This window comes from Girardinichthys multiradiatus, chromosome 13 (genome assembly GCF_021462225.1).
Source record: "Girardinichthys multiradiatus isolate DD_20200921_A chromosome 13, DD_fGirMul_XY1, whole genome shotgun sequence".
NCBI classification, from domain to species: domain Eukaryota; kingdom Metazoa; phylum Chordata; class Actinopteri; order Cyprinodontiformes; family Goodeidae; genus Girardinichthys; species Girardinichthys multiradiatus.
The window spans coordinates 26,697,409-26,721,683 of NC_061806.1; the positions used below are offsets into that span (position 1 = coordinate 26,697,409).

At 40.9% G+C, this 24,275-nt stretch overlaps 1 protein-coding gene across 1 annotated transcript in view; it reads right to left on the reverse strand.

The window, feature by feature from the left end:
* Positions 1-24,275, reverse strand: part of csmd3b (CUB and Sushi multiple domains 3b) — a 642,003-nt gene that overhangs the window by 176,434 nt on the left and 441,294 nt on the right. Inside the window, exon 12 of the mRNA XM_047383297.1 lies at positions 20,842-20,963. Coding sequence (XP_047239253.1) covers positions 20,842-20,963 — 122 coding nt within the window. The remainder of the gene's footprint in view (positions 1-20,841; positions 20,964-24,275) is intronic.

Here is a 24,275-nt window from a genome sequence, read left to right on the forward strand (position 1 = left end):
CCACCCTCCTGTCTGCTAAGATGGCCCTCATTCTTTCATTATTGTTCTAATTGAGAACAGCTTTTTAATGTAGGTATCCCAGATAGTCCTCACTGCCATTCTGTTTTGGCAGAGATTTTTTTGCCTTTTACCTGTTGTTTGCCTGCCAGTTTCCCACTGTGTTTGTCTTTGCCACCTGCCCAATATAAGCCTGGCTGTTTAAAAATTTGATTACTTTGTACACCATTATATGCATGCCTGTCCCCAACTTTCTGTTGTGCCCAAACATTGAATTGAATTGATTTTGTAACTGAATTATAATACCTGGGCTAACATTCTGTTATAAACATCTAAAACCATCCCAGTCCCAAATGTTAGAAAAGCTACACGTTGGTTTTTAATGCCATGAATGATAATAATCAGGTTTTTATTATTTGTGAAATACAAAAATATAGAAAGAGCTAACATGAATAATCAACACTTCTCTCATTACCTTAAACCTCACGCTGCTATACAAAAAGATAACTGTGTTGTGATCTCAAGTATAATGAATAATTTTAGTGAAATATATCACTAATGGCCTTTCCTGTTTAAACCCAAGATGTTCACTAGTCATTTTTCTCAAATTCCAACTGAAGGTTTCAAGTCTACAAGGATAATGTACACTTTTCATACATTTTAAGGGGAAAATCTTCAGTCTTTTTGCTTTTGTTAGGTCTATATAGACCCTATAGTTGTAAGTCCAGATTAAGGTTGAGGTCTTAGAGGGAGAACTATAAATCAAGTCCCTCTCTCAAGTATTTCTTCCCAAGTTAATTCTGAATCCCTAAATGGGGCCAATCCAAGCCTCAAATCTTAATAGACAAGTCCAAGATTTGTTATAAGTTTTGTTCCTCAACAACATAACAGTGAGATCTGGTAAGCAATGAAACAATGTCATTGTAATGAGGCCCAAACTAGAAACATAGCACAATTAATTCAGTTATTTACACAGTAGCCTGAAATACCCTGTGTGTTACACAAAGAACTGGAGAAAGTATCTGGTGGGCATGAAAAAGTATCTGGTGGGCAAGAGCAAGTAACTGGTGCGCACGTGAAAGTTGTTTTTGCTTTTTTTTCCCTTAAATGTTCCTGATGGGGTCTGTGAGAGTCAAGCCACTAAATAAAGGTTTCAGCGTACTGAAACTGTAGCATACAAGGCTGGACACGGACTCACATTGATTTTGCCACCATGCATAGTAAGGAGGATAGTAAGGGAGTTTACAAAAATGCAAAGTTTACTGGAACAAAGACTGGCATTTTGGGGTCTCTAAGTCTCCATAACAACCATTGGACAGCATCAACATGCCAACAGTTTTTTTGGGAGGCTACAAAAAGTAAAAGGCCTTTCACTCTTGCCATCACAAGCAACCACATAGGTGGTTTGAAGGATCTTCCAGAGGGCTTGGGAACCTTGTTAGAGTGTCAGGGTTTGTGTAGCGGAGGACCCCGGAATGCAGAAGAGCAGGCAGCATGATGGTAAATGAAATTATTTAATTAACAAAACCTTACTTCAGAGGGTGATGGCAAAAACAGACATGGGCAGGCTCGCAAAACAGGCTTGGCATGATCAAAAAGGACAGACATGAACAGAGATGGTGATCCAAAATGTTTCCACGAGGAAATAAACAGAACAGATGTGTATATATAGAACAAGAACTAGGTAAAACGAGGTGACTGAATGCTAGCTGCAGGTGAACCGAATAAAGTTAATTGACAGACAGGAGAGAACAAAATGTGGCTGGAGCAAAACAGACTCTTGAATACAAACTAAAACACAACTAGTAAACCATGAAACTAAAGCATAACCAGGTAAAAAAAAAAAACAACTAGACAAAACATGAACTAGAAGACAAAAACTAAAGCATGACCAGGAAATGAACAGAAGCATGATTCAAAACCTATCAAGAATAATAATAATAATAAGAAGAAGAAGAACCCAAAAACACCCACAAATCATGACATAGAGTACATAACATCATGGACTCTCTAAAATGTGAGGAGGTTTTCAGTAAATATATGATGACCACGAATCTGAAAATGGGCTGTACTGGGAGTTACATATTCATCTACAACATATTCCCAAATGAAAAAGGATTTGGTTTACCAGATGCAAAAACAACCTTTAGAGAGACTGAAGTTGGTGTAAAAACATGTCTTTTGACTGAGAATGGCCTGATAGTACAGAGTTATAGGAGCTAATGCTATGACCTATTAAGCAGTGAGCTGAAACTGTATGTATCTGTTTCACTCAGCAGCATACAGCTATGTGAGTTAATTAAGTACTATTTTTGATCCATAAAATAATTGTTAGTGCTCTATTATTTGGAGGATAAAGACCTAAAAGTTGACTTCTGTAAAAATCATAGAAGAGGCAACCATTTACAGTCAGAGTGATGGTGAGCGGTAAACATAAGGAGGGAGATGGAGGGATAGTTAAAAGAAAATAAAGTCTCAAACAGAACTGGTTAAAATATCAATTCATTCAGCCCCTTTGGGCTGATGTGTATCTTCCAGCAGAACAAGTAATGAAGTCTTAGAGATCAGCCAGAACTGATTCACCCAGCAAGACAACAGGTGGATGCTTACCCTTATGAGAATCCTCAGAGTGGTCATGTTATGAGGGACAGACAGATAAAATTTCACCTGAGCTACAGATAACTACAGTTAAGTGTCCAGGCAGTGATCTAAACCAGGAGGACCGGTTTCTGTCAGCTTACAGCTTGATTTGCATGTCGAAGATGTGAAAAATATCTTGTCATTCAGGGCTGTCAGTTTTAAAATATTAAATCATACCTATCAAGCCACTTTAAAAGCTTGCAGTAGTGCTGGTGGTGGTCCTCCCGAGGTTCCTGTGCTCTTGAGGGCCTTTGGATGTCTGAGGCTTAGATCTCCTCCATGTGTGTCTTGGGTAAAGGGGGGCAGGTCTGTGGCTCTTCATACTCGCTATTGCATATTTTTATTGAGAAACCTTATATACACAAGCATGCTCATACACCCAAAGGTGTTTGGATTCAGGTGTTACACAAATACACAGATGTTCTATATTGAGCCGCAGTTAACACTAAATACATCTTGCATTCATTAGTACTGTGCTCTTTTCGGTAACAATGCTGTTGTTTTATATGGTTCTGCAGGTGTGGAAGCAGTCTTCTAGAGTGTTATCTTGTATTCTCTTCATCTTTCTATCTTTCCTTTATTCTCTCCCTTTTTCCTTTTTGCCTGACCTCTCTCTCTTTCTTGCTTCTTTTTTTCCTTTTCACTTCCGTCTCCATGTCCATTGCAATTGAAATAATCCCAAAGCAGTTTCTAATAAAGTGTTTTTAATATATACAGGGGTTGGACAATGAAACTGAAACACCTGGTTTTAGACCACAATCATTTATTAGTATGGTGTAGGGCCTCCTTTTGCGGCCAATACAGCGTCAATTCATCTTGGGAATGACATATACAAGTCCTGCACAGTGGTCAGAGGGATTTTAAGCCATTCTTCTTGCAGGATAGTGGCCAGGTCACTACGTGATACTGGTGGAGGAAAACGTTTCCTGACTCGCTCCTCCAAAACACCCCAAAGTGGCTCAATAATATTTAGATCTGGTGACTGTGCAGGCCATGGGAGATGTTCAACTTCACTTTCAGGTTCATCAAAACAATCTTTCACCAGTCTTGCTGTGTGTATTGGTGCATTGTCATCCTGATACACGGCACCGCCTTCAGGATACAATGTTTGAACTATTGGATGCACATGGTCCTCAAGAATGGTTCGGTAGTCCTTGGCAGTGACGCGCCCAAGTATTGGGCCAAGAGAATGCAATAATATGGCAGCCCAAACCATCACTGATCCACCCCCATGCTTCAATCTGGGCATGCAACAGTCTGGGTGGTATGCTTCTTTCGGGCTTCTCCACACCGTAACTCTCCCGGATGTGGGGAAAACAGTAAAGGTGGACTCATCAGGGAACAATACATGTTTCACATTGTCCACAGCCCAAGATTTGCGCTCCTTGCCCCATTGAAACTGACGCTAGGCATTGGCATGAGTGATCAAACGTTTGGCTATAGCAGCCCGGCCGTGTATATTGACCCTGTGGAGCTCCCGACGGACAGTTCTGGTGGAAACAGGAGAGTTGAGGTGCACATTTAGTTCTGCCATGATTTGGGCAGCCGTCGTTTTATGTTTTTTGGATACAATCCGGGTTAGCACCCGAACATCCCTTTCAGACAGCTTCCTCTTGCGTCCACAGTTAATCCTGTTGGATGTGGTTCATCCTTCTTGGTGGTATGCTGACATTACCCTGGATACTGTGGCTCTTGATACATCACATAGACTTGCTGTCTTGGTCACAGATGCGCCAGCAAGACATGCACCAACAATTTGTCCTCTTTTGAACTCTGGTATGTCACCCATAATGTTGTGTGCATTTCAATATTTTGAGCAAAACTGTGCTCTTACCCTGCTAATTGAACCTTCACACTCTGCTCTTACTGGTGCAATGTGCAATCAATGAAGACTGGCAACCAGGCTGGTCCAATTTAGCCATGAAACCTCCCACACTAAAATGACTGGTGTTTCAATTTCATTGTCTAACCCCTGTATCAAGTGAAGCATTATAGCCTTAGCCATGATTCTCCACTTGTGAAAGTAATCTGTTAGGCTTCTTTTTGGCACTCAGACAACAATTCTGAGTGCTACTCTGCCGGAAAGGACATGTCAAAATAAAAATAAATAAATAAATAATGATAGGGGTCCCAGTAATTATAGAGTAGCTGCGAAGCAAAAACAATGAGAAAAAAAAAAACAAAAAACTAAAAGCACTCCTGCTCTCTAAAACAACCTATTTCGAAGCACTTTGGTTTATTCCACAATGGTTGTGATGTTTCCCATTTAATTAGTGAAAGCTTTCTATTTGTTGTGTGTAGTTTCTGTTATCCACCATGCACTCGATGGGTGTTGGGTTCCAAATTAATTTTATTCCCCTTATAATGCACTGTTTACATGTATAGACTCCTAAAATCCTCTGCTTTAAAGAAACGTCATCCAAGACGAGCTCTGCTCCATGTACCCTATGATTCAGTATGGCCCGTGGCATGGTGTATAGCCTACATGACGTTTACATGATGTATGATAAAAGCCACACATTCACATATTGGGCTACTGATATACAGGTCCTTCTCAAAAAATTAGCATATTGTGATAAAGTTCATTATTTTCCATAATGTAATGATGAAAATTTAACATTCATATATTTTAGATTCATTGCACACTAACTGAAATATTTCAGGTCTTTTATTGTCTTAATACGGATGATTTTGGCATACAGCTCATGAAAACCCAAAATTCCTATCTCACAAAATTAGCATATCATTAAAAGGGTCTCTAAACGAGCTATGAACCTAATCATCTGAATCAACAAGTTAACTCTAAACACCTGCAAAAGATTCCTGAGGCCTTTAAAACTCCCAGCCTGGTTCATCACTCAAAACCCCAATCATGGGTAAGACTGCCGACCTGACTGCTGTCCAGAAGGCCACTATTGACACCCTCAAGCAAGAGGGTAAGACATAGAAAGAAATTTCTGAACGAATAGGCTGTTCCCAGAGTGCTGTATCAAGGCACCTCAGTGGGAAGTCTGTGGGAAGGAAAAAGTGTGGCAGAAAACGATGCACAACGAGAAGAGGTGGCCGGACCCTGAGGAAGATTGTGGAGAAGGGCCGATTCCAGACCTTGGGGGACCTGCGGAAGCAGTGGACTGAGTCTGGAGTAGAAACATCCAGAGCCACTGTGCACAGGCGTGTGCAGGAAATGGGCTACAGGTGCCGCATTCCCCAGGTCAAGCCACTTTTGAACCAGCGGCAGAAGCGCCTGACCTGGGCTACAAAGAAGCAGCACTGGACTGTTGCTCAGTGGTCCAAAGTACTTTTTTCGGATGAAAGCAAATTCTGCATGTCATTCGGAAATCAAGGTGCCAGAGTGTGGAGGAAGACTGGGGAGAAGGAAATGCCAAAATGCCAGAAGTCCAGTGTCAAGTACCCACAGTCAGTGATAGTCTGGGGTGCAGTGTCAGCTGCTGGTGTTGGTCCACTGTGTTTTATCAAGGGCAGGGTCAATGCAGCTAGCTATCAGGAGATTTTGGAGCACTTCATGCTTCCATCTGCTGAAAAGCTTTATGGAGATGAAGATTTCATTTTTCAGCTTGACCTGGCACCTGCTCACAGTGCCAAAACCACTGGTAAATGGTTTACTGACCATGGTATCACTGTGCTCAATTGGTCTGCCAACTCTCCTGACCGGAACCCCATAGAGAATCTGTGGGATATTGTGAAGAGAACGTTGAGAGACTCAAGACCCAACACTCTGGATGAGCTAAAGGCCGCTATCGAAGCATCCTGGGCCTCTATAAGACCTCAGCAGTGCCACAGGCTGATTGCCTCCATGCCACGCCGCATTGAAGCAGTCATTTCTGCAAAAGGATTCCCGACCAAGTATTGAGTGCATAACTGTACATGATTATTTGAAGGTTGACGTTTTTGTATTAAAAACACTTTTCTTTTATTGGTCTGATGAAATATGCTAATTTTGTGAGATAGGAATTTTGGGTTTTCATGAGCTGTATGCCACAATCATCCGTATTAAGACAATAAAAGACCTGAAATATTTCAGTTAGTGTGCAATGAATCTAAAATATATGAATGTTAAATTGTCATCATGACATTATGGAAAATAATGAACTTAATCACAATATGCTAATTTTTTGAGAAGGACCTGTAGTATGTCACATAACAGTGTTTGATAAGGTTCTGCATGTAAAGAAGGATATAATGTGCTGAAGTAGCTGAACTGGTCTTCATTTTAGGTCATTGGATTCATTACCATTTAAAATACATATACATTCATTTTAATCATATATGTACAACACACACACACACACACACACACACACAAACATGCACACACACCACAAAAGGTGACGATGACATTACTAATGTAGCCTTCAGCAGTCACATACACAGTGTAGCCTTCAAGAGAGAATATATTGCTGTAGGCCATAAACCAGAGGCCTTGGGCAGTGACAGAGAGCGCTGTGTGTGGGAGTTTGGAAGGGAAGGAAGAAGGAAAGAAGAGGAGCTTTTTAGTAAAAAGCAAAGGCCCTAAAATGTGAATCTGTTTTTTGTTGTGAGATTGGAAGAAAACAGCTGTTTTTCTGCTCCCACATATACAGCATTGTTTTGAGTGTTTGTGCAGATGTGTAAGTACAACTCCATCATGCTGAAGCGGGTGTTGCCCTTGACGACAGTGCAGTCACCAAAGAGAGCCAGAGTCAAAATAGGAATGTGCCTCAGAATACCAATCGGATGTCTCCTGAGAAAGAAAAGGGCCAATGGCATATATCTATTGAGCTTCCAACCCATCCCTGCTCCTTTGAGGGGATTAACTGATCTCACGGAGTTAGAAACCAATATGTTTTGACCGTTTGGTGCTCTATCACCTTAAAGCACAATTGTAGAAACAGAAAATTTTACTTTGTAAAAGCTCTGTTTTTTATTTCATTTTGAATTAAATTTAATCCATAACATTGTAGGTAGTTTTCAAAGACAACTTGAGCTATGCTGCATAGCCCACTTACGTTCAAGTAAGATCTTAACATCGAATCCACCTATCACAAAATTTAATGCATGCCCCAATCTTCATCAGTTAATGGTCCTCACGCTAGTTTAATATTCCACTAGCATCACTCCTACCTTTCTTAGCCAGTAGGCATGAAGGCCTCATTTCAGTTACAGATATTATCTTTATCCCACAGCTAGCATAAATGAATGTAGTGCCATCTTCAAAAAGGTTCCAGATATGACCTAAAAAAAAAAATTGAGTTGTGTTACTTGACCTAAATAACTTTGGAAAGAAGTAGATGAAATTATACAGTAGGGATAATGATATGTTTGAATGCAGAAAACAGTGTAACAGTTTTAAAACTGTGGATGAGTCAGCCAAAGTTATTCACTCTTAAACTGGTCAATATTTATTTCGGTTTTCTTTGGAACTTTTCATTCCCATTCCTTCCAGAACAAATACTTAAACATAACAGCATATTGTGCAGTGTTTCTCCTAGGACTGTCGTTTTAGGTGCAAACTGAAACAAATGCTTAAAGAAGAAATTATTTTTAAGTTTTCTTTTCATTACAGCAATATAACAAATATAATAAAATACAAATATATATATACATATACATATATATATATATATATATATATATATATATATACATATATATACATATATATACATACTGTGCCTTGCGAAAGTACTCGGCCCCCTTGAACTGGTCAACCTCTTGCCACATTTCAGGCTTCAAACATAAAGATATAAAATTTAACTTTTTTGTGGAGAATCAACAACAAGTGGGACACAATCGTGAAGGGGAATGAAATTTATTGGATGTGTCAAAATGTTTTTACAAATAAAAAACTGAAAAGTGGGGCGTGCAATATTATTCGGCCCCCTTGCATTAATACTTTGTAGCGCCACCCTTTGCTGCAATTACAGCTGCAAGTCGCTTGGGGTATGTCTCTATCAGTTTTGCACATCGAGAGACTGAAATTCTTGCCCATTCTTCTTTGCAAAACAGCTCGAGCTCAGTGAGGTTGGATGGAGAGCGTTCGTGAACAGCAGTCTTCAGCTCTTTCCACAGTTTCTCGATTGGAGTCAGGTCTGGACTTTAACTTGGCCATTCCAACACCTGGATAAGTTTATTTGTGAACCATTCCACTGTAGATGTGGCTTTATGTTTTGGATCATTGTCTTGTTGGAAGATTAATCTTCGTCCCAGTCTCAGGTCTCTTGCAGACTCCAACAGGTTTTCTTTCAGACTGTTCCTGTATTTGGCCCCATCCATCTTCCGATCAATTTTGACCATCTTCCCTGTCCCTGCTGACGAAAAGCAGGCCAAAACCAGGATGCTGCCACCACCATGTTTGACAGTGGGGATGGTGTGTTCAGGGTGATGAGCTGTGTTGCTTTTACGCCAAACATATCAGAATCAGAATCAGCTTTATTGCCAAGTTTGTACATACAAACAATGAATTTGACTCCGGTACACTTTGCCCTCTGGTTTTGTTTTTGCATTACAGAATATATATATAAACAATATATAAATATATACATATATAAATAAATCAGAATCAAAATCAGAATCAGAAAAGCTTTATTGCCAAGTACGTTTTTGGACATACAAGGAATTTGTTTTGGCGTAGTCGGTGCAATACAATACAAATTAAACAGTATAAACATATCTACAATATAATATAAATATATGTGCACAGTTTTAAGTGAGTGAGAGTAAATGTATAGCAGTATAGGATGCCAGAGCGGTACAACAGTGCAGATGATCAGTGTGCAAGTATGGCAGTGTAAGTAAAGCAGGAGTCCAAGCTGAGCGTTAATGTAACGCATAGAGTTGCAACAGGTTCATTTGCAACATCTGTATGCTGTTGTTTTTTACTCTATTGAATGTTCAACAGAGAAACAGCCTGGGGGAAGAAACTGTCTCTGTGGCGGCTGGTTTTAGTGAACAGTGCTCTGGAGCGGCGGCCTGAAGGTAAAACTCTGAACAGTTTATGTGCAGGGTGTGTGGGGTCTGCAGAGATTTTTGCAGCTCTTTTTCTAACCCTAGACCTGTATAAGTCCTGGATGGAGGGAAGGTCAGCCCTGATTATTCTCTCTGCAGTCCTGATTATTCGTTGCAGTCTGGACCTGTCCTGTTTGGTGGATGAGCCAAACCACACTGAGATGGATGAAGACAGGATAGAGTGAATGATGGCTGTGTAGAAGATGACCAGCAGCTCCTGTTGAAGGTTGTACTTCTTGAGTTGCCTCAGCAAGTACAGTCTCTGCTGGGCCTTCTTTCGAACAGTGTCTATGTGTGAAGACCATTTCAGATCCTCAGAGATGGTGGTTCCTAAGAACCTGAAGTGGTCCACAGCCGACACGGTGTTGTTGAGGATGGTGAAGGGGGTGTATGGTAGTGGTGTTCTCCGAAAGTCCGCCACCATTTCCACAGTCTTGAGTAGGTTGAATTCAAGGTAGTTCTGACAACACCAGTGTACCAGCCAATCCACCTCCTGTCTGTATGCAGACTCATCACCATCCTGGATCAGACCAATTACAGTGGTGTCATCTGCAAACTTCAGGAGTTTCACGGATGAGTCCGCTGAGGTGCAGTCATTTGTGTACAGGGAGGAGTGGGGATAAAACACACCCCTGGGGGGCACCAGTACTTATTGATCTAGTTCGGGAGAGGATGCTCCTCAGTCTCACCTGCTGCTGTCTGTCCGGCAGGAAGTTGTTGATCCACTGACAGGTGGAGGCTGGGACGTTGAGCTGGGTGAGCTTCTGGTGGAGGATGTCTGGTATGATGGTGTTGAAGGCCGAGATGAAGTCTACAAACAGGATCCTGGCGTACGTCCCTGGGTGGTCGAGGTATTGCAGGATGAAGTGTAGACCTAAGTTGACAGCATTATCTGCCAACCTGTTTGCTCGGTAAGCAAACTGTAGGGGGTCCAGCAGGGGGCCTGTGATGTCTTTCAGGTGCTTCAGCACCAGCCGCTCAAAGGATTTCATGACCACAGACGTAAGGGCTACAGGCCTGTAGTCATTTAGTCCTATGATGGTGGGTTTCTTGGGCACTGGGATGATGGTGGATCGTTAGAGGCAGGAGGGGACCTCACACTTCTCCAGTGACTTGTTGAAGATCCGGGTGAAGATCGGGGCGAGCTGACTTGCACAGGCTTTCAGGCATGATGGGGGAATGTTATCAGGTCCTCCAGCTTTCTTTATTTTCATGTGCTGAAAGAGCCTGTTTACATCTTCCTCAGAGATCTTTAGTGCAGGCGGAGGATCTGAAGGTAGGGGGCTGGTAGCTTTGTGGGAAGAACTTGTTCCTGAATGAGATGTGGAGGAGATGATTTGAGGCGTGAACGGCTTCCTGTCATGTCTGCAGTAGAAGCCATTCAGATGGTTCACCAGGCGAGGATTCTGATCAGGATGGGTGGGGGCGCTCCTGTAGGTTTCTCAGACCAGTCCATACAGCTGAGGTATCACCAGTAGAAAGGCTGTTCTTCAGCTTCTCACTATAGCTTCTCTTGGCTGCTTTGATCTCCTTTGTTAATCTGTTCCTGGCCTGCCTGTACCGTGCCCAATCTCCACTGCTGTGAGCTTCTTCCTTGTCCTTGCGCAGATTCCTGAGGTGTGGAGTAAACCATGGCTTGTTGTTCCCAAAGGTTCAGAAGGTCTTCGTCTGCACACACATGTCCTCACAGAAACTGATGTAAAATGTCACCACATCAGTTAGTTGGTTTAAGTCAGTTGCTGAGCTTTCAAAAACAGTCCAGTCTGTGCATTCAAAGCAGGCCTGTAGCATCTGCTTTGATTCCTCAGTCCACTTCTTAACAGTGTGAACCGTGGGTTTGGACGTTCTTAGTTTCTGTCTGTAGGTTGGGATGAGATGGATAAGACAATAGTACGGAAAACCTAGAGCAGCCCTGGTAACAGCATGATATGAGTCCTTTAAAGCTGTGTAACAATGGTCCAGTGTGTTTTTGTCTCTGGTGGGATGTCTGTATTTGGGAAGTTCATTGGAGAAGTTTGCTCTGTTAAAATCTTCCAGTATTAAGATGAAAGAGTCCGTGTGTTTTTTTCTCCACGTCTGTAATCAAATCAGCGAGATGTGTTTCAGCGGCAGAAGTGCAGCCATGTGGTGGAAAATATGAGAAAAATTATTATAAACGAAGAAAACTCCCTCGGCGAATTAAACGGTTTACAGTTTATATTAAATGCCTCCAGATCAGGACTACATGTTTTCCCCAGCACTTTTATGTCTCTGCACCAACCTTCATTAACAGTACAGACCAAAAATTTGGACACACTTTCTCATTCAAAGAGTGGTCTTTATTTTCATGACTATGAATATTGCATCTTCACACTGGAGGCATCAATACTATAAATTAACACATGTGTAATTATATACTGAAAAAAAATGTGTGAAATAACTGAAAATATATCTTATATTCTAGGTTCTTCAAAGTAGCCACTTTTTGCTTTGATTACTGCTCCGCACACTCTTGGCATTATGTTGATGAGCTTCAAGAGGTAGTCACCTGAAATGGTTTTCCAACAGTCTTGAAAGAGTTCCCAGAGATGCTTAACACTTGTTGGCCCTTTTGCCTTCACTCTGCGGTCCAGCTCACCCCAAACCATGTCGATTGGGTTCAGGTCCGGTGACTGTGGAGGCCAGGTCATCTGGCGCAGCAGCCCATCACTCTCCTTCTTGGTCAAATAGCCCTTACACAGCCTGGAGGTGTGTTTGGGGTCATTGTCCTGTTGAAAAATAAAGGATGGTCCAACTAAACGCAAACCGGATGGAATAGCATGCCGCTGCAAGATGCTGTGGTAGCCATGCTGGTTCAGTATGCCTTCAATTTTGAATAAATCCCCAACAGTGTCACCAGCAAAGCAGCCACACACCATCACACCTCCTCCTCCATGCTTCACAGTGGGAACCAGGCATATAGAGTCTATCTGTTCACCTCTTCTGCGCCGCACAAAGACACAGTGGTTGGAACCAAAGATCTCAAACTTGGACTCATCAGACCAAAGCACAGATTTCCACTGGTCTAATGTCCATTCCTTGTGTTCTTTAGCCCAAACAAGTCTCTTCTGCTTGTTGCCTGTCCTGAGCAGTGGTTTCTTAGCAGCTATTTTACCATTAAGGCTTGATTCACACAGTCTCCTCTTAACAGTTGTTCTAGAGATGTGTCTGCTGCTAGAACTCTGTGTGGCATTGACCTGTTCTCTAATCTGAGCTGCTGTTAACCTACGAGGCTGGTGACTCGGATGAACCTATCGTCCGCAGCAGAGGTGACTCTTGGTCTTCTTTTCCTGGGGCGGTCCTCATGTGAGCCAGTTTCTCTGTAGCGCTTGATGGTTTTTGCGACTGCACTTGGGGACACTTTCATAGTTTTCCCAATTGTTCAGACTGACTGACCTTCATTTCTTAAAGTAATGATGGCCACTCATTTTTCTTTACTTAGCTCCTTTTTTCTTGCCATAATACAAATTCAAACAGACTATTCAGTAGGACTGCGATCCGCTCTGAACAGCTGGAAGTCCGGCAACAGCAATGCGCAGTCCGGGATGTTTTCACTCAGCCATGTCTTGGTGAAGCAGAGAACCGCTGATCTGCGGAGGTCCTTGTTTTTACCGGTGAGGAGAAGCAGCTCGTCTATCTTGTTGCTGAGAGAGCGGACTATTGCCAGATGGATTGAAGGCAGTGGTGTGTGAAGACCTCTTTGGCGGAGCTTTACCAGGGCGCCAGCACGTTTCCCCCCTCCGGCGATTTCGGCCCAGTATCCCATAGAGTGCTGCGGCTCCGCTCGCCAGAAGCTCAGTGAACCTCAGATCGATGAATGATGGTGAAAAAATCCCAAGAGAGGACTCTCTGATGTTGAGAAGTTCCTCTCTACTCAATGAGACCACAGAATTGTGGCCCGAGACCACAGTACTGTGGCTCCAAAAACATATAAACACACAAAATACACAAACAAAGAGAGAGCGAAGCTCTAAGGTGGCCATCGTTGGCGCCATCTTGGTTATCCATCGTTTTGCATTGTGGCCAAACAGTTCGATTTTGGTTTCATCTGACCAGAGCACCTTCTTCCACATGTTTCCACTTCTTTTCCTGCTCTCGGTGGAGGTGGATGCTTTTTCTCTGTCTCCCGCACCCCTCCCATATCTGCCCTGCTTCAGCTCTGTGTCTTGTCTTTTTTGGAGCCTCTTTTTGCACATCTTCCAAATTCTTCCAAAATATGGATTTGGTCAGCTGGTCTCTCAATGCAATTAATAAAATTTTCTCGACGAGAAGACAGGGGTCGGGAGAGCCCACTTGCCCGGACGGGACATTTTTCTCCGGATACACGATGGACACCTGGCAGAAGTGGAGGATTGTGTGTCTGTCGATAATGTCAGTCGAGGATGTGGAAGATGTGTATATAATTAGATGTTTGATATCAGGATTTCTGCTTTTTCGAGTCAGCGGTTACCTGGCATATCAAGAAATTCGGAGAATGTCAGCAGCCGTTCTGGCCATTGTAAGGCTGCCTGACATGTGTGATGGGATCTTCAGAGCGATCAACACTCAGACTGAGATGTTACGTGAGCTGAATCGCAGACTGGATGTGATCCTTACACAGGATCGCAGGCAGGTTGCGGTTCCTGGACTCAGGGGTGAAATGGGATAAATCTTGGAGAAAGTTGTTCGCTCGGATCTGGCAGAAAGACCAGGAATTTGGCTGTTTGGATTCGCCTTTGAGAAGCACCAGCGAGACTCTCAAGGCTGACGGAAAATTAAGAGTCAGCCTAACCCAAATAATTATTGTTTTTCTGAATCTGGCTCCCCTGCGCGGCCTTGATGGCTGGCTATCTTCAACCTCTCCTGGAAGTTATGTAAACATGACGCTCTGCTCCCTCTGCCCCCCTCCCTTCCCTGAGGACATCTCTGGACCTGCTCAGAACTTGGCCGGTTGATGTACATTCCAACGAACCATCAAGGACAATGGCCTCTGTGACAGTGCTTCATGGACTTACTTGCACACACTCACTTGCACACACACACACATGCTCAAGATAAACATATGCACCCCTCACACCACCTTCACCGTTCCCGGCATGATGTTGTTTTGTCAACTTGTTGCTTCTTTGTGCTGAAGTTTTTTACAATCTCAAACTGTATCCTGCTAAGGATAAAGTGTGAAATGTGATTTTTTTCCCTCTACTTACCTAATGTGGCCTCTTTTCTCATCTAGCAAGGGCAGTGCCTGTGAGTGGGCAGCAAAGCCTCGGTGATCCGTCCCCCCCTTGTCTTGTGTCATGATGTATGTTTGGATGGGTTGTACTGGAATTCTAATTTCCCCTCGGGGATCTATAAAGTATCTTTGAATTGAATTGAATGTTTCGTGTGTCTCCAAGGTGGCTTGTGGCAAACCTTAAACGAGCCTTTTTATGGATATCGTTGAGAAATGGCTTTCTTCTTGCCACTCTTCCATAAAGGCCAGATTTATGCAGTGTACGACTGATTGTTGTCCTATGGACAGACTCTCCCACCTCAGCTGTAGATCTCTGCAGTTCATCCAGAGTGATCGTGGGCCTCTTGGCTGCATCTCTAATCAGTCTTCTCCTTGTTCGAGATGAAAGTTTAGAGGGACAGCCGGGTCTTGGTAGATTTGCAGTGGTCTGATACTCATTCCATTTCAATATGATTGCTTGCACAGTGCTCCTTGGGATGTTTAAAGCTTGGGAAAATTTTCTGTATCCAAATCCAGCTTTAAACTTCTCCACAACAGTATCTCGGACCTGCCTGGTGTGTTCCTTGGTCTTCATGATGCTCTCTGCGCTTTGAACAGAACCCTGAGACTATCACAAAGCAGGTGCAATTATATGGAGACTTGATTACACACAGGTGGATTCTATTTATCATCATCAGTCATTTGAGACAACATTGGATCATTCAGAGATCCTCACTGAACTTCTGGAGTGAGTTTGCTGCACTGAAAGTAAAGGGGCCAAATATTATTGCACGCCCCACGTTTCAGTTTTTTAGTTGTTAAAAAAGTTTGATACATCCAATAAATTTCATTCCACTTCACAATTGTGTCCCACTTGTTGTTGATTCTTTACAAAAAATTAGAATTTTATATCTTTATGTTTGAAGCCTGAAATGTGGCAAGAGGTTGACCAGTTCAAGGGGGCCGAGTACTTGCGCAAGGCACTGTATGTACAGCCAGGGGGAGTATTTACTCTCTGACAACCAAGCCAGATCAAAACCTCTCACCCTTGTGATATGTTGATTTTTGCTGCTTGTAAGGGGCAGGATCTGAGTTGGGGCAGACCACTAGTTTCTATAGTTGGATACGTAGTAGAAAAGTTATGGCTGCTACTCAAAAGGAGAGTGAGTGCTGCTGTTGTCAGAACTCTGAGGGCGTTTGAAAAAAAAACAGATATTTTAGCTTGTTTTGCAGTTTCTTGCGATGTCTTTGCGGTGTCTACTGGTGGTGGTGTGTGTTCACCTGTGCACAAGCATGTGTTACATGTGTGTCTGAACTCCGCTACGGGTGAAACAGAGAGCACAACATTGTAGAAGCAGAAATGACAGTGTGGTAAAAATAACATAAATAACAGGATCATTTTTTTTGTTTCATAAAAAACAATGTATAGACCTGTTTTACATAAAAAAGGTAACCTTAAATAACTTCTGTTGTGATCTAGGTTATTAAGAAAATACATTTATATAAATAACTTTCTAACCATCAAGGCTGGCGGAGTGGGCATAAAAGGGGTAGTGCACCTCTCCAATATAATCACAGTGGAAACACTGTTGTGTATTTTGTGCTCTAAAATAAGCATAATTGACAACTGTTTGACCACTCATGAGAAATGAAAGATGCATCATATACAGTCATGTTCGATACATTTCAATATTATTGAAATGTTCCTTTTTTCAGTTACTTAATAAACTAAATGAAACAAATTATATAGATTAATTACACACTGAATGATGTCTTCAAGCCTTTATTTCTGTTAATTATGATGATTTTCCACTTACAGCTAATATAAACACAACATTAAGGATTACAATATTACATCAATAAAAAAACACAATTGTGATACAGAAATGTAGGTTTAATAAAAAGTATGTTAAATGCTTGCTTATAGGTTAATACTTTTTGAAGGTACTTTTAATATGACAAACGAGCCTAATGGGAACACATATTCCAATTTATTGAATGTGACTGTAAAGTTAATAGAGGAGCAAGGCCTCACCTCAACCACACCTATAAGAGTGGGAACCTACTTCTAGCTCACACCTAAAGAACACTCTGTCTAGTGTTCTTGGCCCCATGCTCCATTTTGCTGTTCCATTCATTGTCTCCTGAATCCTACTAATCTTCTGTCTGCACCAGGGGTTGCGTTAACCAAATATTTTCCATTTTTGACAGTTTTTTAAAATGGTGACAGGTAAATCTAAAGGCCATCTGCTATTTTGACGAATTGCAATTCACTGCCCTGACCACTTGGTGGCGAGTTAACATATTAATTGGCTATTTTGTCACTCTCAATGACTTGGAAAAATGTCACAGCAGCTGAGTGTCTGCAGTTTCTTCAGAAAGCCCAATAATGACGATGATGTTGATAAAAGGGGTGAAAAAAGAGGGACTGATGCAGTGGAAGATGAAGAACAAACAAGTAATCAGCCCTCGACAACTACAGAGCAAGCAGCAGCAAGAAAGTTAGGCGGGAGAGTTCAGTGGGAGCAATCCCACTTGAGACATTTGATTACGCACAAGCAGGTGCTTAATTCAGGTCCATGCGGACCAGGAGGAAGTTGTGAGACAGGCCACAGCATGTAATCTGTTCATTTTTTAAGTGCAATTGTTTAAATTGATTGTTTACATGTACTGACTACAGTTGCCTGGTGGTGCATCTTGGATTTTGTCATTTGAAAGTTTGTTTCAAGACTTGTAAAAGTGTTTTGCGTGTCATTAAATTATTTTCTGAAATGTTAATTTGATTTCTAACATGAAAACTTATTTTCCAACACGTAAATTTATTTTCTGAAATGTTAATTTGTTTTCTGAAGTATTAATTTGTTTTCGCAAATGTAAATTTATTTCGAGACTCATAAAAGTGTCACATCTTGTTAAATCATTTTCTGTGTGAATTTGTCTTTGTAAAAGTGTTTCAGATCTTGTAATTTTTGATTGCACCTTCCGGTCACCGGTTTTTTGTCACTGTGGAGAAAAAATTACAAGTATTCATCTGGTTAAAGTGGATTCTCTGTTCAGCTTGTTCAGACTGAATATTAAATTCAATGAATAAAAAAATGCTATTGGTTGATGAATTATCATTACGAAATTACAAAAAAAGTGGTAAAAATAGATTATGACAGGATTTTTTTTTTACCCTGTCATTAAAAATGACAGACATTGAAAAAGGCCAGTGGAACCTCTAGTCGCCACTAGAGGCTGACATTTGTTCGGGAGTCCCACGGGTCACGGGATTCCCACGGGAAGACAGCATCGGTAAAAATCACGTGATTGGGGCGGTACTGGATAAAAAATGAACGGGAGCAGACGGGAGCGGGAGCTAGCCAATAGGAGGGAAAACAGACTAGGATCAATTGTCTTTGGAAATGTAAAACTGATACTTTGTTATAAACTTTAAGAAAAAAAAACTTGGATCGACGCCGCCATTGTGTAGTTTTTTTCCAAGAAGCCTAAACTATAATGCGAGTCAAACGAACTACACGACCCACAAGCCAACAGTGCTGATCGATGTTTTCCACCTGCGTTCAGAATGGAGGGAGCAAACGCAGGTGGAGAACTGGACGTGGTAAAATTGGATTTGCAACGTAAAGTCAGAAATAAGGACTTATCTATTAAACTCATAGAGCTGACAGGAAAATCGCAAGTATTACCGAGCTTCAGGAGAGTTGATGTTAACACGCAGTCTGCTGCTTGTAAAACGGGTTTAGTCGTAGTCAAGTTCACCAGTGATTAAGGGACACTTGTAAAACAGATTCTGGATTAAATCAGCCCTGCTTCTCTTCATTCATCAAACCAAAAGTACCATCATGTGTCAAGTTTCATCTGACCTACAAAATTGCTCGCATGTGCTGTAAAGATTTAAGAGCCTTTGCCACAGTAGAGGGGAAAGGTACGGAGCCCGCGAGGGGACATGGGGGATTTTTTTTCTTTTGCGTCCCCACGCAATACTTTTGCGTTTGCTCGCAAAAGTTGTTAATTGGCTTGAGAAACATGTGTATTTTGGAACAGCAGCACAGATGACAAACTGCTCACAAAACAAACGGCACTGATATGGCATTGATATGGTTTATTTGTCAAATGCAGGTTAACACGCAGTCAATAATGCAATTAAATGCTTAGGATAAGAAGAATCGTTCAAATCATGATAAAAACATAAGCACTAATGACGTGCAAAAGAAAAAAAAAGTACACATCATGCAGCAGTAATAAGCAAATAAAGTGTCACAAATGTGGTTTCATGCAGTATTATTGTCCAGAGTTCAGTAGTTTGACAGCATGTGGATAAAAACTGTCTTTTAGTCTGATTGAAGATCATTTTATTTAAGGCCGATTTCAAAATAAAACTCAATAAATCTCAAAAACGGGTGTAGTGTCTGTTCCATTTTTGCAGTTATCTGGTTTGGACACTATCCCACAAAGTTTTGCGAGATAACACAAAGACTATTGCATGAGAACGCAAAAGTATTGCGCGGGAATGCAAAAAGTATTGCGTGGGGACGCAAAAGAAAACAATTGTCCCCTCGCAGGCTCCGTAGAAAGGCTTCATCAAGGGAAGGTATTAAATAAATATGAATGTACCATTAAATGTACAATTTATTTTAATACATCATTAAATATTAAGTGTACCACTAATTACGTCATGTCATCTTTAAAATTATACTTAATTATTCAGTGGCACATTCAATGTTACATTTATTTAATGTTACATTTACTTCACTATGGGACATTCACAACATTTATTTATTTAATGATGATTTTATTGTATTAATTTTGTCCAGTTTGACCCTCCATTCTTGATGCCTGTATTGGAGGTCATGTCAGAATTTGTATCAGGTGTTCTGGAGCAGACGCACATCTAAAACTTGCAGGGAAGGGGTCCCTGAGGACCAGGGCTGTGAACCATTGAGGTACAGTTTCTAAATTGTGAAGCCAATACCTTTTTGCACTTTTGTTCACCAAGTACAGTTCTCTTGCTAGGTACATTTTTCTTTCGTTTCAGCAATTTGAAACATAAAAGTAATGTCATTGTTCAAAGGAAACAATCACTTAATAAATGAGTGAAATACAACTATGTACATTTTGTTTATTCAACTAAGATAGACATGGTCTGTTTCCTTGTTTGATATTTTATTATTTCTTCATTATTATTCTTTTTACTTTAACTGGCCTTTACTACAGCTAAAAACAGGGACCTAACCGGTCCTTCAAAGAAATTGCCAAAAGACTAAATTAAGAAAACAAAAATGGGAGAGTCACAGGAGTGGGAGTCGTTCTAAATGGGAGCGGGACGGGAGTGGGAGTCAATTTACCAGGAGTGGGACGGGACAGGATTTTTTTCGTTATGCTGGCCTGGAAGTGGGATGGGACAAGACATTTTTCTGTGGGAGCGGGATGGGACTGGAGAGAAAATCCACTCCCGTGTCACCCTCTAGTCTCCACCCAACCACCCTATTGTTTTACAAATCGTTTGCATCCCACCCATCCCTTTTATTCTTCTTTAAATCCTCATTAAATTTCCCCTCTCCCCTCTTTAAAATATCTTTTGATCCTGCTCTTCCTCCTCATTATTATTTTTAATCATTTCCATCCCACTGATTTTCCTTATGATCCTTTGAGATCTTTTTCTCACTACTGCCTCTAATAAGGAGAACCAATACTGGTTCACTGGTTTGTATTTTACACCTGATATATAGGTCAGAATTGAGTGGTTTAGCAAACAAAAACAAGATCTAAGAATACTTAATTGGAATTCAATGAAAAGACAAACCCAATACCAAAGACAAAGTCTAAGGGACTCTCAGACACCCTGGGGAATTTCTAATCAAGTCCACTTTAAAGATTACAAGTCAATTCTTGAATTGGAAACAAAATATCTGACAGTTGAGCTTTAGTTGAGCTAAAATATACTGGTTAGATAAACTAAAGCAAAGCAAATAATTGTTTTTTTTTACCTTATTTGGATTTGATGCTGTAATTATCCACACACACTGGGCATTGCTTTCATATTGAATCGGAAAGTTGGGAGATGTAAAGGTCCCTGATGGCCCCTGAAGATTACTGCCACAAGTCTTCGCTGTAAAAAGAAAAGCATAGAAAATGACACTGTTATTGGTGGAAACTGTAGATTTAGACGAGACATTAGCAAAAAGCAATTGCACAGTGGGTCACCACAACACAATGAAGTCACAATTACCTTTTCTAATTAAACCATTTAGGTGATGCTCAGCCTGAGCCTCTCATAGAAAAAAAAAAAAAAAAACAGAAAGCCAATTTGCATCATTTGAGGGTCAAAGCAGAAGTTTAGTGATGACATTAATGCATCTGTGAGCTGGAAGGAATGAATGCATGAGTTCAGGAAGAGAAGAGAAACGAGGAGAAGATAAGACTGAAGTAGGGAGAGGAACAGAAAGAGGAACAGAAGGTCACATAGATGTCATTGATACTGTCACCAGCATCTCCCTGGATAACTACTTAATTGGAAGCTACTGGGTGTGAAATACCACAGGATGAGCTGGAGCTATTGACTGATAAAAGACATCTACCAGCTGTTTATTCAAAACGTCTATTTAAAATCAGCATTTTCAGAGCACGGTTATAATTTCAGACTAGGATTATGTTTGGGTCAATTTACAGTTTTGCATGCATAAACACAAAGTTTATTTCTAGTGACAAAGAAAACTGGTTTGAGTTACTGACAGTGGTGTAAAACTGTTGGTTAAATTGAGATTCTCTAGAAATGTGTAAAATTATATATGAAATATCAGACTTTATGTTGGGAGGCCAGACAGGCTCTAAAACAGCAACACGTGTTACATTCAGTGGGGTGTTTAAAACAGCACATGCTAGGTGTTTGATAAACCAACTAAGCCTTCATTAGGATTTGTTCTCTGACTGGATGTGACAGAAAAGCTGCTTGTCTGTCCTTGGGTCGTCCTGTTAGACTAGGGAGGTAATTTTCTGGTTGGTTTGAAGCAGAGTTTGCTCCTTAATGAGTTTGTTCAGCAGCAAGCCATAAGAATACATACAATCCCCCATACAGAGAGAGCGAGAGAGAAAGAGAGAGAAAACAAACAGTATTTTTTTCTGTACACTCCTTCAGAAACATTTAGTCCATACTTCAGTTCAGTTTTCAATTCCATTCAGTTTATTTACATAACGCCAATTCACAGCACACGTCAGCTCAAGGCACTTTAGATGGTCATTTCAATCGAATCATACAGATTTTAAGTCAGGTACAATCATTCCAGTTAATTCCAACTATCAAACAGTGCAGTCAGATTCAGTTTATTATTCAAATTGGTTAAAATGTTTTTCTATCTAAGGAAAACCAAGCAGGTTGCATCGAGTCAGTGACTTGTAGCATTCATTCCTCCTGGATGAACATGTAGCGACAGTAGTCCCTTGCATCGACTTTGCAGCAATCCCTCCTACTGAGCATGCATCTAGTGACAGTGGAAAGGAAAACTCCCTTTAAGCAGGAAGAAAGCCTGGTTCTAAGCCTGGTCCTGCCTTCAGTGTGAGCATCCATTTGCGACAACCGACTAGGGGTTTGAGAGAACAGAGCCTCAAAAAGAACACAGAACCACTAATCCAGTTGTAAATTCATTGAACAGTTGAGGAAGAAATATCCCTGAATAATAAACTTATTAGGCTTACAATGTCGTGAAAATGTATTTGCTCCATTATATAGCTCAAACGTTTTTGACTTTTTGTTGCACTTAAATGTTTTATATATTTTTTTAATAACAGACAAAAACGACCCAAGTAAACACTAAATACAGTTTTACATTATGGATTTACCTGGAAAGCAAGGTATCCAAACCAATCTGGCCCTATGTCAGAAAGTAATTGGTGTTCCACTTCTTAATTCAGTCACATGAGAGGGTTTTGAGAGCTTGAGCAGCCTGTTTAAGATCATGCAACAGCATCTCAATCAAATTTAAGTCTAGACTTTGACTAGACCACTCCAAAACATAATATTTTATTTAGCCATTCAGATCAGGAATGACTGGTGTGATTCAGATCATTGCTCTGTAAGCATACCAAGTCCTCTTGAGCTTGAGGTAACAAACTAATGGCAACACATTCTCTGGCATGACTTTCTGACAGAGTGGAATTCATGTTTTCATCAAATATAGTAAGTCATCTAGGTCACAAAGCCATCAAGTAGCCCCAGACCATCAGACTACTACTACCTTGAGTGTCGGTATGACAGTGAATTAAATGTTGTTATGGGTTTTCTTGTGACCTCCTGGATGAGTTGTTAAAGTGCTTTTGGAATAATTTTGCTGGGCCCATCAGCTGGCTGGTCAGAACTGTCCTATCTTTTCTTCATTTGTGGATAATAGTTCTCACTGTGGTTCACTGGAGTTCTGACGTGTAAGAAATTGCTTTTTTTTACAATAATATATACTTGCTACTTTATTTCTTGAATTTCTTGAGTTTAGGACGTGATGTGTTGCTTTTTTGAGATCTTTTAGTATATGTTATGTTGTCATATGGTTCTATTTAAATTCTTTCTTGATTCTACAGATCATGTAGTATTCAGGCCTGGGCCTGGATAAATATATAAATAAAATTAAGATTTAACAAAAGGGCAATTACAACAGTTGTGTTTGTTTGGATAGATTTTTTACTCGTGGCATGTTTTTGTAACAATATAATTTGTTTTATGATCTGAAGCATTTATTGTAAACAAAAAGTCAACTCGAGACATATTTAAGGGTGCAAAAACCTTTATTAGTATTCGCTGCATATTTTAGTCAATTACTTAAAATCCACCAAAAACACACACTGTCAAGCACTCCATCTCCCATGATCACTCTAGGCTGCCACTTTTACTTAGTGGTCAGTGAAGGAAAGGGAGGGAATAAGAGAATCATCCTGCAGTGTGTTTCCAAGCATGATTTTTCATTGTGTGTGTAATGGAGTGTGTCTGTGAGATGCTGTACAATAGTGTCAGAACAAGCACAAGCCACTCACCAGTGTCTCTTAGTTTGATGCTTAAATTCCCTGACTCTGCCCAGCTGATTCTTGTTTCTATGATTCTGTGCGCAACTTTGACTGACCTTCCCTTGCATTGGGCTCATTGGGATTAATACTCCAGAAGATACCGTGGTGATAAATTGTGCATGTGCATGCTTGAGTTTCACAGGGTAAATGATTTATCTGTGTGCTTCTAGAAACTTTGTGTGCCTTTGTAAGTATGCGTGTGCTTTGACAGCTTAATCAGCGAGTCCTGAACAAATTGCCGACCCATCACTGTGCCAACAGCAAAATGGGAACTATGATGCTGCAGTGAAATTGCAGAGAGAGTTATCACCAGGATTACCAGACAGGATAACATTCTGTAATTTATATTGGACAACATATATTTATTCAGCAC